This window comes from Columba livia, chromosome 24, assembly GCF_036013475.1.
Source record: "Columba livia isolate bColLiv1 breed racing homer chromosome 24, bColLiv1.pat.W.v2, whole genome shotgun sequence".
In the NCBI taxonomy this organism is placed as follows: Eukaryota; Metazoa; Chordata; class Aves; order Columbiformes; family Columbidae; genus Columba; species Columba livia.
In genome coordinates, this window is record NC_088625.1 from 2,006,352 (window position 1) to 2,020,334 (window position 13,983).

At 58.5% G+C, this 13,983-nt stretch overlaps 2 protein-coding genes across 6 annotated transcripts; both read right to left on the reverse strand.

Moving 5' to 3' along the window:
* Positions 1-204: 204 nt before the first annotated feature.
* NHERF4 (NHERF family PDZ scaffold protein 4) lies at positions 205-5,865 on the reverse strand. 2 transcript variants are annotated; one of them, XM_021285272.2, is made up of 10 exons: positions 5,587-5,865; positions 4,892-4,919; positions 4,510-4,574; positions 4,096-4,307; positions 3,754-3,940; positions 3,526-3,662; positions 3,246-3,450; positions 2,861-3,057; positions 2,515-2,685; positions 205-2,261 (listed from the first exon to the last, which is right to left on the reverse strand). In XM_021285272.2, the coding sequence occupies exons 1-10, from the start codon at positions 5,600-5,602 to the stop codon at positions 2,217-2,219; spliced, it is 1,263 nt and encodes a 420-aa protein (XP_021140947.1). In that variant the 5' UTR covers positions 5,603-5,865; the 3' UTR covers positions 205-2,216. The 2 variants fall into 2 exon arrangements, with proteins under 2 accessions (XP_021140947.1, XP_021140946.1); XM_021285271.2 differs by having other exon boundaries at positions 4,892-5,865.
* A 173-nt stretch (positions 5,866-6,038) lies between these two features.
* NLRX1 (NLR family member X1) lies at positions 6,039-13,896 on the reverse strand. 4 transcript variants are annotated; one of them, XM_065040284.1, is made up of 11 exons: positions 13,830-13,896; positions 13,475-13,700; positions 12,781-12,948; positions 11,634-11,761; positions 11,373-11,433; positions 10,851-10,948; positions 10,032-10,648; positions 8,151-9,565; positions 7,236-7,322; positions 6,880-7,131; positions 6,039-6,734 (listed from the first exon to the last, which is right to left on the reverse strand). In XM_065040284.1, exons 1-11 carry the CDS (start codon positions 13,879-13,881, stop codon positions 6,416-6,418), a joined length of 3,423 nt encoding a protein of 1,140 aa, XP_064896356.1. In that variant the 5' UTR covers positions 13,882-13,896; the 3' UTR covers positions 6,039-6,415. The 4 variants fall into 4 exon arrangements, with proteins under 4 accessions (XP_064896356.1, XP_021140942.2, XP_064896358.1 ...); XM_021285267.2 differs by lacking the exon at positions 13,830-13,896 and having other exon boundaries at positions 12,781-12,907; positions 13,475-13,745; XM_065040286.1 differs by lacking the exon at positions 13,830-13,896 and having other exon boundaries at positions 11,634-11,781; positions 12,781-12,907; positions 13,475-13,666.
* Positions 13,897-13,983: the final 87 nt, after the last annotated feature.

A 13,983-nucleotide genomic window follows, 5' to 3' on the forward strand; every position in this document is an offset into this window, starting at 1 on the left:
TGTTCCTGAGGCTTTTCCCATTAGATGCTAATGGATTCTGGCTAATAGTCAAGCCAGACTGACCACCGGAGGGTACCGTAGCCAGCTCCAGAATACCACAAGTACCTGGGGAGTGAGCTTGGGAGGGTTACACCAGCTTTGTCAAGCCAGAAGTAAAAATGACCATGGCCTCAAACCAGAGGGATCAAGGAACATGCTTGAGCAACTACATTCCCACCTATCTGCTTCTTTGGGCACGATTCACTCCAAGTCATGGTCATATTTATGTGTGAGACTTCAAGCAAATGGTGCTTTTGCTTGGGATGTGTGCTCCCCTTCCCTTCTGTGTGTCCCACAGTGTCTGTCAGCCAGCTGCCAGGCCCGCACACACGCTGACACTCCTCTGATTGTGCAGCTCTGCGTGGCTGGGCAGCGCTTTCAGACGCGTGTGCATGGGTGTGCACAAGCTGCACGCCAGCTTCTGCGCCCGTACACAGGGGATCGGCCCCCACCCTTGTCCCTGGTCCAGCCCCAGGAACCTCACCTCTCTCTTTGGCCTTGACTGCTCAGCCCTAAACCACCCTGCCGTTGGCTAGTCCTGCTCCCTCCCATGCACCCCAGTTGCCTGCGCTCAGCACAGGCAGAGGAGACCACAGAGTCAGAGCCTTCTTTGCCTGTAAAAGTCATTGCCTCGCTGTTTCCGTTAGTGCTCAAGAAGGGGCTGATTTTAGTAGAGGTAAAACCTCAGCCAGAGGTTTGCGGTCTTCGCCACATGCAAAACTCCGTGCTCATTTTCACTCTCCCACGCTCAACAGAGAGGTAAAAGTTTCCCTCCAGGGCTCCCTCCTGCCCCCACCCTGGCACTGTCACAGCCCTGCCAACCAGGGAAAGGGTGCACGCACCATTGCTTCTGATGCGTCACCCTGCAAGGGGAGCCCTCAGGTCAGGTCTTGCTGGAGCCCCTGCCTGGCCACAGGTGATGGGCTCTGAGTGCAGGGACCACCTGCTTGTGCTTCCTACAGTTACCACATTTGTCCCCTTCTCCCTTCCCTGGCTCCCAAAAGGACCCAGCAATACCAGGAGCTGCAGAAGCAGACAGCAGCCCACAGCCAGTGCTTGGAGGTCAAGGTGAAGAGCCTGCAGGAAGAGCTTGGTAGGGCTCCCCAACATGCCTGCCCCCCTCCGGTGGGTGGGGATGGGGTTCGCTCCAGGGTAGGAAAGTGCATTTCGGGTGGAGTGAGGGGAGATGGGAGTCATTCACCCTGTGCTCTCAGCACAGCAGCAGCTGAAGGACAAAGCCTGACCCTGTTCCCAGGGTCATCCCCAACCTTGAGAGATGCTGACTGTACAGGCGATGCTGTGATCCCGCCCCTGTCCCAGAGCCCTCTGCCATACCAGGCTCCCGTGCCTATGTACTCAGAGTCCCCTGCATCTGTCCCTGCACCCGACAGCCATTGGGCTCTGGGAAAGCCAGCAGAGCCAGGAGACTGCCACCCAGGCGCTAGCAGAGAGGGACAGGACCATCACTCAGCTGCAGAGCTCAGGGATGCACTGCTGAGTCACAATCCTCTCCATAACATCACCCGCACCAGCAACAGTGTGGATTTGTCCTTTAATGGCACCTGGAGTGGGTGACACGGGAACAGTGCTATGATGGGAAGCAGACGCTCATTGCCCCCAGATTCACAGACAGGATGAGAGGAGGAACACGAGTGAGACATCCATGCAGGTGCAGACCTGAGCCAACAGGCTGGGGGGTGAGGGGTTTCTCCAGTACTCTGTTGGCCTCTGTTGCTCCCCTGCCCTTCACACAGCAGCCATAAGGCCAGCCCTGGGCTGAGCCAAGCCTCAGGCTCCCCCTTCTCTGGGTCATGGTGTGGAGGGCAGTGCCTAGGCTCTCCTGAGATCTCCCAGAGCCTGGAGCTGGGCAAGGGCTTCAGTGCAATGTCCCTACATACCAACAGAGGCAGCCGGGCAAGCAAAGACACAGATCTGTCTTCAGGTTAGAAGCCACCGCCACAGTTAATACAAGCTCGGCCAGTGGAGATGACTCTCTTGGAGGTGTGATGCCATAAGCCTCGCCGTGGGCGTGGAGACACAGCAGCTGTGTGTGCAAAGGCCATGCTGGGCAGCACTGTGCTCTCCAGGGAGCCAGGTGGGGGCACGATGGGCTGATGTGGCCTGGGTCGAGGCACTATGTGGGGGAGCCTGGCCAGAGGCAGGACACGCCTGGGCTGCTAGAATGCCTGGTGCAGCCTCTTCTGCTCCACCTGGCGTGAGCTCTGCGGGGACAGAGTGGGGACATTGTGGGCAGCACACGTCCACCCACCCCACCACAGTCCACCTTTGTCCCATGGGCAGGTTGGAGGGGTCTTTCTGCCTGGCCACTATGGCCAGGGGACCGCACAGCCCCCTCTTTCCAGCATCACAAGTGCCAGGGAAATATTAGGACTGGCAGGACAGGAGGGTGCCAGCACCCGGAGCAGCTCTGGGCTGTGAGCAGCACCGCCATGAGGGCCTGGCAAGAGGGGTTACCTGTGTGATCTCTATACTGTTGGCAGCAGACATCAGCCAGGAGACAGGTCCCTTTGGTCCCACCTCAACAGGACAGAGTCCAGGGGAACCATTGGGAGAGGGCAGAGAGGTTGTGTGGGAACCTGAGGCAGGGTCATTGTCCTCAAAGAACAGCGGAGGGAACAGCCCAATCTGAAAGAGCAGAAGAGGGGCAGCTGTACAGCTCCTGGCCCTCCACAACAAGCCAGGTCCCTTGGGGACCTCATTGTGCAGTCCTGGAGACAAGGCACCTGTCCCATCATCCAGTCTTGCAGCACCCCGGGGCTCCCCAGCCAGGGCAGGACCATGCTTGGTCCGCGAAACCTACCGACTGGTAGAACTCATCACCAGCAGGGTCGATAACCAGCAGTGTCACCTGGTCATCATGAGCACGGATCCTGAGCACTGTCTGCTGGTGGTCCAGCCCCTCGATGCTCTCACCATTCACAGCCAGGAGACGGTCCCCTTCCTTCATCCCTGCCTGCTCGGCTGGCAGCCCGTCATCCACGTCCCACAGGAACTGGCCTGCCGCAGCGGGACAGAGGGGAGGTGGGGAGATGCTCACAGAGGCATTCAGCCAGAGGGGACCTGGCACTGCTGACCCCTGTGTGCAGGTAGGAGCAGGGTCCCTCCGTGGGCACAGGGCTTGTGGCTATTCCCAACCCTCAGACAAGCCTTGCTGAGGTACAGACTGCCCCTCTCAGTCCCCTTACCTGTGGTCCCCGAGCTGCAGTCATCCTCTTTGAGCAGAAACCCGTAGCCAGCTGGACCCTTCACCATGTGCAGCTCCCGCACCTTGAAGGGAAGCCAGGAGGTGTCTGCCAAGGTAGCTGTGACCCTCAGGCCATGCAGGCGGTAAAACTCCTCCACAGCACTGGATGCCACCAACAGTGTCACCTTGCTGCCGCTCTGCTTTAGCTGGATAGAAAGTGCAGGGCATTCAGTGATGTTGCCGGCCCTGGTCTCCCACCCACATGTGCCAGGACCACACACCTTTCGAGCAAGCTGTGTGTGTGAGTAGTTCTTCACGCTGGCCCCATTCAGTTCCAGGAGCCAGGAGCCTGGTGGCACTCCTGCTCTCGCTGCTGGCCCGTCCTGCTGCACCGACAGCTGGAAGGTGCCCCTCACACCTGCAGGATGGAGAAGAAGCAGTCTGGGGTACTGGTACATGGTACTGTGTCGGGGAAGCTCACAGCACCAGCATTCCACTGCCTGCTTTACCTTCTGGACTTGACACACTGAGGCCAAAACCGCTTTTGTCCCGCACGATGTGGCAGAGGCGTGGGCGGACATCGGTTGGCAGCATCTGGGACAGGTCCCTGCCCAGGGCTTTGGCTGCTTCATAGGATTTGCTGTCCAGCACCGCCAGCAGGACCTGGTTCCCACTGGCCTTGATCTTCTGCACCACCTGGAATGACCCAGGCTGTGAACCCTGGGCAAGGAGCCCCTCCAGCCACAGCCTGTGGGATCAAAGCCCCGAGGGCAGCAGGGTCTCGCACCCTCTGTACCCCCAGCTGGGGAGGACCTGGGCATTCCCACAGCCTCAGGGTGCTCTCAGCTTACCTTGTGGTGGTCCATGTCGTCCACAAAGTGGCCATTGACCTGGAGGAGCCGGTCTCCATCCTGCAGCCCCCTTCGCTGAGCCAGCCCCCCCAGTTTGACCTGCCGGACAATGTGGCCCTCGCAGCCCAGTTCCTTGTGGAGGCAGAAGCCGAAGGCCTCTGTGCTGTCCTTGCTCAGGAGGTAGAAGCGGGGCTCCCACACACCCTCGCCATCTGCATGGGGCACAGCCCATGAGTAAGTTCCAGCAGGGATCCCAACGTGGGTTCTCTACCCCATCCTGGGCTGTGATCTCCCCATCTCCTCTGCCTTACATGTTCACCTCCTCGCCATGAGAGAGCCCAGGACCCCAGTGATGCCCCGCTGTTAGAACCCCATGCTGACACAGGGACACCCTGGGGTGATGTGGGTATTTACCCGTGTCCTCAGACAGTGACAAGGCAGGGTTGTCTATCCCATCTTTGGGGTTAAATTCAAATTTTCTGAAAGGATAAAGGGCAGGAGAGAGCACGTTAGTGCAGCAGCGTGGCTTTCCTCCCACCCTCCCCAGCCCTTCTGGGAGAAGCCCAGCCAGGGCCACAGCTCCAGTGTCTCCTCTTCCTTGGGGAAAGCCAGGAGGAGATCTCTCCCTTGAACTGTCCCCCACGTCTGTCCTGAGCTAACAGCTCAGGGAACACCTTCCTGCAGCACGCAGCTGGGACTGACAGCCGCAACCCACACCATCTCAGCTGAGGATGTACCCCAACACAGCCCTGTGTTGGGGCCACGAGCCCCCGGCTGGGGGGAGCTCAGCACTTACATCATGGACTTCTTGTCACCCTCGAGCCCTGTAGAGTGAGAGGAGAGATCAGTGCAGGCGTTGGCAGGCTGGGAGCAGACCCGATGCTCTCGAGTGCTCAGGGCTTGGCCATTCGCAGGCTGAGCATGCCACGCCAGGTGAAATGGCTTTGCCAAGTCCATGCAGCTCCCCTGGCCCCTCTGTCCCCCAGCTACATGCCACGGCCAGGCACAGCTCAGAGCTTGGTCCTGATACCTGTGTCCTCTTGCATTTCAAAGCAGCAGGACACCTGCTGCTTGGATCCAACAAGCACCCACTGCCCAGCCCAGTGGGGTCCTGTAGCACCAAGGGCAAAGTAGGGCCAGGCAGTGGTATGCACATGAAGGTTAGTCCTGGGGCTTTTGAGTGAGGGATAAGAAGGATCACCAGGGCCCCAGAGAGCTGGCTGGAGTCAGGAGATGGGGGCAGAGACTTCCCCTGCTCATGTCCCCACAAAACCCCTCCCCACCTCTTCAAGCACAAGGACCCCCAAAACCGAGGAGAAGGAATTCCTGCCAAGCACCCCCACAATGTCCATCTGCATTTTCCTGGGTGCCTCTAACTCCTTTCTGTGGCCTGCAATTGGACATTGCCTTGCTCTGTGCAGAAGCAGGTCCTGGACCGTGCATGTGGGGAGGGGTCTCCACAGGAGGAAGCCCCACTGCCCTGGCACATACCTTTTGTTTGCTTCATGGCTCCAGGGAATGCGAGAGGGAGCAAGGTACAGGGTGAAGTGGCAGGGAAGCCAGTGTCCCCGCCTCTTCCAAGACGCCCCAGGTTTAATGGTTAAACAGCCCCAATGTCTCCCCTGCCCTTCCAGCTCCGGGACACTGCCAGCCCTTGCCCAGCAGAGCTGGGAGCAGGGACCGGCACCCTGGGACACCCAGCCTGGGAACAGATCCTGGTGTCTCAGCTTTCAGCTGCCCCTAAGGGCAGCCCATGGTGGGGAAGACTGACTGGTTCGGCATGGGCTGGAGCAAAAGCGGGCTGCCCCATGCTAGCCCTGTGAGATGGGGAAGGGCCAGAGTCCTCCACTCCAGCTGCTGGAAGGACGGCTGCACCAGGTGCCTCTACATTCCTCCCCCGAGGACGGACCCACAGAGGAGATCGTGTCTTGGCACTCATGTGCTTCAGTGGAAACAAAGCAGTGCACTTTAATGCTACAAAAGGTTTCACAAGCAAGTCTGAGTCCTGCCCCTCTGCTACTGCTGTGGTTCGTGGCTGGTCCAGTATGGCCAGTGTGCAGGGGTTGGGTCTCTTCAAACCCAGAAGACCAAGTCCCATTTGCTCCTTGCATGGTCTCTGTACAGTTGTCCCACACTTCAGCCTTGCCTGCAGAGGAGGGCTGAGCCCCACATACCCAGCACCTTTGCCCACTTTGGTAGCACTCGATCATTAGGCAACTCCAGGCAGATAAGGGCACAGGGGATGTGCTGCTGGGACACACTCTATTGTTTTCTCCCCAGCAGCTCTGTTCTCTCCCTGGCCAGGTGCATGGACAGCAGGTTAGAGGGTCCCATGCTGCAGTTTCCCTAGCATCTTCTTGACCTCACTCTCAACTCGTAGGAATTTGGCTTTCCTCCAGGGGTTGGCAGTCTGTCTCCGGCTGCTCTCCAGGTCTTGCAGGATGAGGGCAAGGTGCTGCCGAACCCGCTCACGATCCCAGAAAGGCAGGTTCTTCTGCACCACATTCAGGATGTTGGACCAGTAGTCGGAGACATCGGTGCCTGCTGTAAGGAAGACCAGTGCTCTGACGCCATCCCGGTCCATGCGCAGGCTGTGAAGTGCCCGCTTGCCATCCTCACTGATGTCGTTGAAGTACAAACTGCAGAAAAGGAACAGGAGACATTGTGAAGGCTGGGGACAGGATGCAGAGGCAGAGAGGGACTTCCCACTCACTGCCATGGGGAGGGACACCTGGTCCGAGACATCGCCTGCAAGAGGGAAGAGATGGGGCAGAGCGAACTCACTGCACTTTGTCCAGCATTGCGTGCTTTTTGGCCACCTCCACCACGTGCAGGGCAGCTGCGTCCGTCAGGGAGTTGTAGCCCAGGTTGAGCTCCTGGAGGTGCTGGTTCTTGGCCAGGTGCTGAGCAATGACTTCGGCACCCCGGTCCCCCAGTGCGGTGTGCAGCAGGGACAAATGAGTCAGCGAGCGGTTGCCTGCCAGAGCCTCAGCCAGGTATTGTGCCCCCTGCTCGCCCACAGGGTTATTTGCCAACCTGTAGACACAGGAGTTTAGGACTATGCCAAGGCTGGACAGCGGGGCCAGGGCACATGGTAGGCAGCAGAGGCAGTTTAATGCAAGGACAGAGGCAGTACTCACCGCAGGCTGCTCACCACACACTTGTCATGCAGAAGCAGGTCACGGATTTCCTTGCAGGCATCAGAGCCCAGGCTGTTGAGCTGCAGACTGATGCAGAGTGAGACAGGGGGGTGGCAGGACTGAAATGGCTTTACCTGTGGGGCTGGCAACCTTGCCTTCTCCATTTTTCCTGGTCCTCACTATCACCATCTTCCCCGAGTTCCCCAGATAAGGCCACGCAACGCTTCCTCTCCAAAAGGAAGCACAGTGAAACTGCACTGGAGCTTGGGTAGCATCAGCCAGCAGAGCCATCACCAGGGAGGGAAAGGAGGTGCAGGGACCACAGTGGGTGGGTGAAGGAGGAGGGATCAGGAGCCCACCAAGCCCTCCTGAGCATCTCGACGACAGAAATGCTGCACAGCCTTGCTGCACAGAGACTCCAGCTCTGCTGAGCAGGCTCGCCACCCCCTGGGCAACAGGAACACTGCAGTTCCACAAATGGACTGGAGCGGAACCCAGCCCTTTGCACCATCCCGACTCCCACCCTTGGGCTGCCTATCTCCTGCACAGAGTTAGTAGCAGCAGAGATAGCTACAGGGCGATGCTGAGTGCCAAGCAATGCAAGGACCTGGGTCTGCCAGGGGCGATGGCAGCCCAGCCGCTGGCACCAGATGCAGAGAGCTGCCCAAAGAGTCCTATGGGAGGGCGTGTTGGGAATGCAAATCCCAGCATGCAGTGACCTAGCAGGGCTGCTCAAGGAATTTTGCATGTTGGAAGCTGTAGTCCCCTAAGTCTGCACTGAAGATAAGCAAGGGCATGTATGCCATTCCTTTCCTTTGCCACACTTGGGCTCCTAGGGTTTCCCTGTGATGGGCAGAAGTGAGAGAAATACCAATTTTTGAGCTCTGCCCAGTGGCAGAAGAAGGTGGTACTCACTGGAGCGCTTTGCATCGCAGCAAGACAGGGAAGAGGATCCTCAAGCTGCTCGTGTCAAGGTTGCAGGAGGTCAGGTTGAGCTCCTCCACCTCGTGGCATGTTGTGCCCATGACAGATGCCAGGACAGAGCACTTGAGAGGGGTCATCTTGACAGATGAGAGGTTGACGGTCCGGAGGGAGCGGATGGCCTCAGCTGTGAAACGCTCGTTCTGGAATTCATGCAGGAAGAAGAGGTAGTCCATCAGCTCGGAGGGGGGCAGCCCCTTGCGGCTCTTCCTGATGACTGTCTTCTTCATGGCCTTGGCAATCTCAAAGGCTGCCAGGTTCTTGATGGAGCATCCCAGCTGCTCCAGGATGGCGCGGTTACGGCGGGACAGTATCCCACCCATGAAGATGGGGAAGAGCTCAAAGACCTCGTCATCAGGGGCCTCATCAGGGTGGCGCATGGGGCCCTCCACGCCCAGGATGCTGAAATTGATCTGGTCCAAGACATCATCATTGTAGTAGTCCTCCTCTTTGAACATCTCCTCTGCCATGGTGTGGGCAATAGCATCCCGGTCCCTACCGCTCAGCCGGGAAAAGTAGCGAGGGAAGATTTTGAGCAGGTTGAAGAGCACTGGCAGGAAGCGCAAGGGCAGGACCTTGGAGATGATACTCAGAATGACAGCAACATCTTCACTCACCTTCCCAATGACCTCTGACAGCTCTTTGCCCACTCTCTGTGCCAGGGTCTTCTTCTCACCCAGCACCACATACAGGGCTGCCAGGTACTCCTGCATAGCAGGGATGGTGAAGACGAAGGCGTGCTCTTTCCCTGGCTGCACACATGGAGTGAGGAAGAAGCGGAAGACATCACTGCGGAAGACCTCCAGGAGGTTGAGCTCGCTTTCAGTCTTCATCTTCACCTCAAAGCACTGCTGCAGGTCGTCCTCTGAGAAGCAGGTCTTGCGGGACATCACCCCTTCGTAGGCCAGCTTGCCCACTGTCTTGGCCACATACTTCATCATGGAGATGTTGGTGGGGTCAGTGCTGTCCAGCACCTCCCCGCTGAAGTTGAGCCTCAGGAAGCTGGTGTAGATGCCGGTCAGGGTCTGGCTGGGAGGCACCGTCCTGGTGAAGTAGAGGAAGTGCAATGTGGTGCACACCAGCCAGCAGTAAGAAGGCAAGAAGCAGGCAGCTGCTATTTGGTTGTGGCGCTCCAAGTTCCTCGACAACATCTCCACCAAGTTTTCCTGTTCGCTTGAGGTCCTACGCACACTGTTCTCTCCACCGCAGCCAGGCTGGCTGAGACGCATCTGGAAGTACAGCTTCTGTAGATTGGTGTCAGAGAAGCCACAGATCTCGGCATAGCGGCCCACATACTTGCCAGGGATCCGGCGCACTGCTGATGGGCGTGTGGTGACAATGATGCTGGCCTGGAAGCAGAGAGCTGGGTGAGTTTGGAGTTGCTCCCTCTGTGGCTTTGAGCTAAGTTCAGCAGGGTCCCAAGCACATAACCCACATACAGGGGCACAAGGATCCTACCACCCAGAGGCTGGGGTTCAAGAAGCTGCTGCCCAAAGGGTGTTGATTCAAATCTGGCCCAAGCAGAGAGGACGGAAGAGCTGTCCCCATCTCCTACTAGACACATATCAAGTCTGGAAGATCACAGCCTAGCAGACTGTTGTCTTTGCCTTACCAGGATTCCCAAAGACACCACAGAGACAAACCAGTAACACTGACATGAGGCCACCTTGGTGAGTCCCTCCAGAAGCGGAGACTGCCTGTTCACTCACGGCCAAACTGGACTACAAGCAATTAGCACAATGGCCATGCCTGAGTTGCCCCAGGGCTCACCCCCAGCCTTTCTCCAGCATGAAGGAGCTGGAGGGAGACACTGACCTCTGGCAGGAGGTATTTTCGCATCAGGTTGACCACGATGGCAGAGGGAGGCACTGGCTCATTGGGGTCACAGCATAGCTCCGTACCAGCCAGACGGAAGTCCAAGTTGAGGCGCTCCAGGCCATTGAGGATGAAAAGCACCTTCAGATTGGAAGCGCCCAGCATCGGTACCACATCCCGGAGGTGCTGGTACTTCTTAGTTATGAGGCGCCGCAGGGAGATGGGGGCATGACTATGGGACAGATCCTCGCAGGAGAAGGGTATCACCAGCTCAAAGCGGGGTAGGCGACCGTGGCACCAGTCCACCACCATCTTCTTGATGAGAGTGCTCTTCCCTGTGCCCACAGTGCCATATAGCACCACGTTCTTCACTTGCTGTCCACAGGCATCTACATCAAAAAGGTTCTGGAGGCTGATAACCTGCCTGCAGGGCTGCTGGAGCTGATTGTGGATGGTCAGGTCAGGTGAGGGCTTCAGGATATCCTCCAGGGAGCTCTCCCGGATCACTGGGTCCACGTGGACAGCGTCCAGGGAGAAGGAAGGGCCGAACTGCCTCTCTTCATTGGGCTGGTGGCTGAACCACGCAGACAGGGTCTTCTGGTGTTTCTTGATGGCATCTGGGAAGCAGAAGGTGATGGAAAAGACCTCACTGGCAGGGGACTGTGGACGTTGCATGCCCCAAGCCACTGCAGTGAGGTGGCTGCAGAGAGGAGGACAGAATCTAGTTCTTGCTAACCCTTACGCTGCCCAGGACAGCATCTGCCCTCAGCCCGCCATGTAGGACCCTCCATCCATTTCAGCACAGGGCTGCAAGCTTACCAGAAGAGGCCACGTTCCTGAGCTGGGACAAGCCATGGCGAGAGGATCTAGGCTGGACAGAGTGTTCCTGGGACCCCCCATGGAAGCGAACACAGACCCTGCAAGAGGAGGAAGAGCATCACAAGGAGGACAGGGGCCAGCAGCTCCAAGTGCTGCCTGGGGCAGGGTGGGCAGATCACAAGTGAGTGCCATGGGAAGCGCCGAGTAGAGCCAGCTCACCCCTTCCTTCCCCCACAGCAAGGGAGGGCGCAGGGCTGGGGCAAGGGCAACGACTGAGAGCTGAAGGGAGGTCAGCAAGCCATGCGCCGTGCAACCCCAGCAAGCCCGTGGTGAAGCAGAGACGTTGGGCTGAATTCAGAGTAGGCAGGTAGCTGGGTCTGGGTTGTTTTCTACGTGGAGGCAAAGCAGTGTCTCTGCCCACGGAGCCCTGATGGTCCCAAGGCAGTCAGTTCATCTGCCCAGGTCCCATGGCAAACAGCCACAGGGCAGAATGGGCCAGGCCCCATCCGTATGGCACTGTACCTGGGGAGGGAGATGCTGCTTGTGCAAAGGATCTTCCTGAGGAAGTAGCTGCCTGCAGTACCTGCCAAGAAGAAGAATTCATATGGTCAGGGATGGCCTTCTCCAGCCCAGCAGAGCTAACGCCACCAAGCTCACTGGCTTCACATCTTGCAGAGGGGACCCACAGACTACACAGGCTCCACTGTGCAACTCAGGAGGGATGTGCACCAGGGACAAGGCAGATTCAGAGTCACAATCCCACAGGCACAGAGCCCAGCTCACCTGTCACTGAAGCAGCACACAGATACACACTCCGGGTCCCCCTGCTCCCTGGCAGGGATCGGTGCAGCTGCGTCCAGCTGCCCCAGGGCAGGCAGCTCTGACATTGCATGGCCCATGACATCCTTTGCCTGAAAGAGAGGGGACAGCCCTAAGGCAGATTGGGTGCCTGGACCTGCTGGTTCCATGCTCCAGCCTAGCTTTGCAGCCTTAGGCTGTACCTACCCCAGCCCAGGGATGTCTAGATCAGGAATAACCCAGTCCCACATGTGATCCCACAAAGCCACTGGCCATGGGAAGCAGCGGTGCTCTGGCTGGCAGGGTGGCCGGAGCAGAGCGGAGATGGCAGGAGCACGTCCCACCTCAGACTCCCCATCCAGCACCCTTCACAGACCTAGCTGGCTGCTGCCGGGAGGTCACGGCCAAGAGGGCAGCAGAGCAGAGCCCCAAAGGGGTACTGACCCTCCTAGGCACGCCTGCCTGCCCCCCAAAACCACCTCCCAGTGCATCGGTTGGGATCAGCCACCTCATTCACTGCGGGCACAAGGGGCAGGGGATGGTCTCCCTTGTTAGCAGCCGAAACTCACTAGCCTAGACTCGGCTGTAACAGTACAGTTATGACAACTGTGATAACCAAGACAGCAAAAGTACTGGGGAGAGAGCAGGCTTCTTCCTCCCAGGCTTGAGGTCTTGACATTTTAGGGCTTTATATTAGAACAAATGAACTGCTGTCCCCAAACTGCAATGAAAACCTGTAAAACCACAAGCTGGAGTTGGGAGAGAGAAGACAGCAGGGAGGGGCTTAGGAAAGGCAGAAAATAAAGGTGATCCCATATCCACATGTATGCTGCCTTCCCCCAGCCCGACACTGGTCTGTCCCGGGGTGGCCCGGTGGTGGCCGCCCCTGCCAAGTAGTGCTGTCCCCTTGCAGGCACTCAGCTCATCCCTCGGGGCTGCACTGCTCCAGCCTGGCACAGGGTGATTTTTCCCAGGCAAAGTGCCCATCTCCAGAGGTGGAGAAGAGGTTCAGCAGCTCTGGGGTGCTCAGGCAGCTGTCCCACATGGGCTCGGCTCTGCGGGATGGAGCAGGACGGGGTCGGCAGCTCCGATCCCCAGGGATGTAGCACAGCAGAGTGCTACCCAGCCTTACCTGCACCGATACGGTCCAGTCTGGTAGAACTGGCTGTGCTGGAGATGATTCATCCTCCCATCCCAGCTCAGCAGGATGGTCCTTCGGGAGCACGGGTTGGGCTCACCGCCCCCAACATCCTGAGAAACTGAGGCACAGAAGCAGTAGGGTATAAGCAATCCCCAGCATCTAGGAAGGAACAGCATGCAAATCTCTCTGCGCTTGGCCTCCCCCAGCAGAGTACAAGCAGGGCAATGGCTTGCTCACACCTCCCACAGCGCGGGCTTTTTGCAGTCCCTCATTGTGTTATCCAGATGGAGAAACTAAGGCACGGGGTGGAGGACAGTGGAGCTGACCTTGAACCTGGGTGTCCTGGCCTCCAGGCCTTCGGAACAAGCGAACCCCGATGTGTCCCATGCCCAGGTCACAGCACCCTCTGCCACCCAGGGCATGTCGCCAAGTAGAGGGCCCTGCGCTGACGCCTGCTGGGGTCCCCCTTCAGGGACCCCTGCTGCATGACTGGCCCACACACCCTCGCTCTCTGGTTACTGCCTCCGCCTCCCAGCTTCCCCAGCTTCCCAGTCCATGTCCGAAGGGACAGGGACAGCAAGGTGCCTGAGGCACTGGCGGTGTGGGAACCTGGAGCACAGGGCAACGATGAGGCTAGCGCTGAGCAAGGTGAGAGCAACGGCTGTGCCGAAAGCAGTGGGGTTACCTCCAACAGGACTCCTTGCCAGGGAGGATGAGCCCACGTCTCCCTGTGCTTGTGCTGCCAGGTGCTGAGCCTGCGCAGGAGAGCTCGGTGGTGCTCAGCCGCCTGCTTCCATCCCTGTCACAGGTAGAGGCTCCTCTCCGGAGGCGGCTGTTTTGCAGCCGTAACTTCCTGCAACGCCGTCCTGTCCCATCACGCCCTGCGCACAGCAGCCGCAATCTCCGCCAAGCTGGGTGGGGAGAACAGCCACGGCCCCTCTTTGGGGACTCACCAGAGGAGCTAGCAGGCACGAGAGCAAGGAAAAACTCCCCCAAACACAGGGACACACACAGTATGGGGAGGGTCTTGGGGCTCTTACCAGCAGTGCTGCAAGGAGACGTTTCCTCCAGACACATCTGGTGGTTCTGCATCCCCAGCTGCTGCCCGGCTGTGCAACAAGAGCCCGCACAGACAAGGACTGCTCCAGAGTGAAACCCCTCTGTGTTCAGCTGCCACCACCTCACGCAGAGCAC

Coding starts and splice junctions, on each gene's coding strand:
- NHERF4 (XM_021285271.2), bottom strand. CDS start 5,052: ATGGACTTGGCAAAGCCATTTCACCTGGCGTGGCATGCTCAGCCTGCG. Junction 4,575..4,891: donor GGTGACAAGAAGTCCATGAT/GTAAGTGCTGAG, acceptor TTATCCTTTCAG/AAAATTTGAATTTAACCCCA. Junction 2,262..2,514: donor ACAGTATAGAGATCACACAG/GTAACCCCTCTT, acceptor CTGTCCCCGCAG/AGCTCACGCCAGGTGGAGCA.
- NLRX1 (XM_065040284.1), bottom strand. CDS start 13,881: ATGCAGAACCACCAGATGTGTCTGGAGGAAACGTCTCCTTGCAGCACT. Junction 11,762..12,780: donor ACTGGACCGTATCGGTGCAG/GTAAGGCTGGGT, acceptor CCTCTCTTTCAG/GCAAAGGATGTCATGGGCCA. Junction 10,649..10,850: donor CAGGAACGTGGCCTCTTCTG/GTAAGCTTGCAG, acceptor TCTGCTTCCCAG/ATGCCATCAAGAAACACCAG.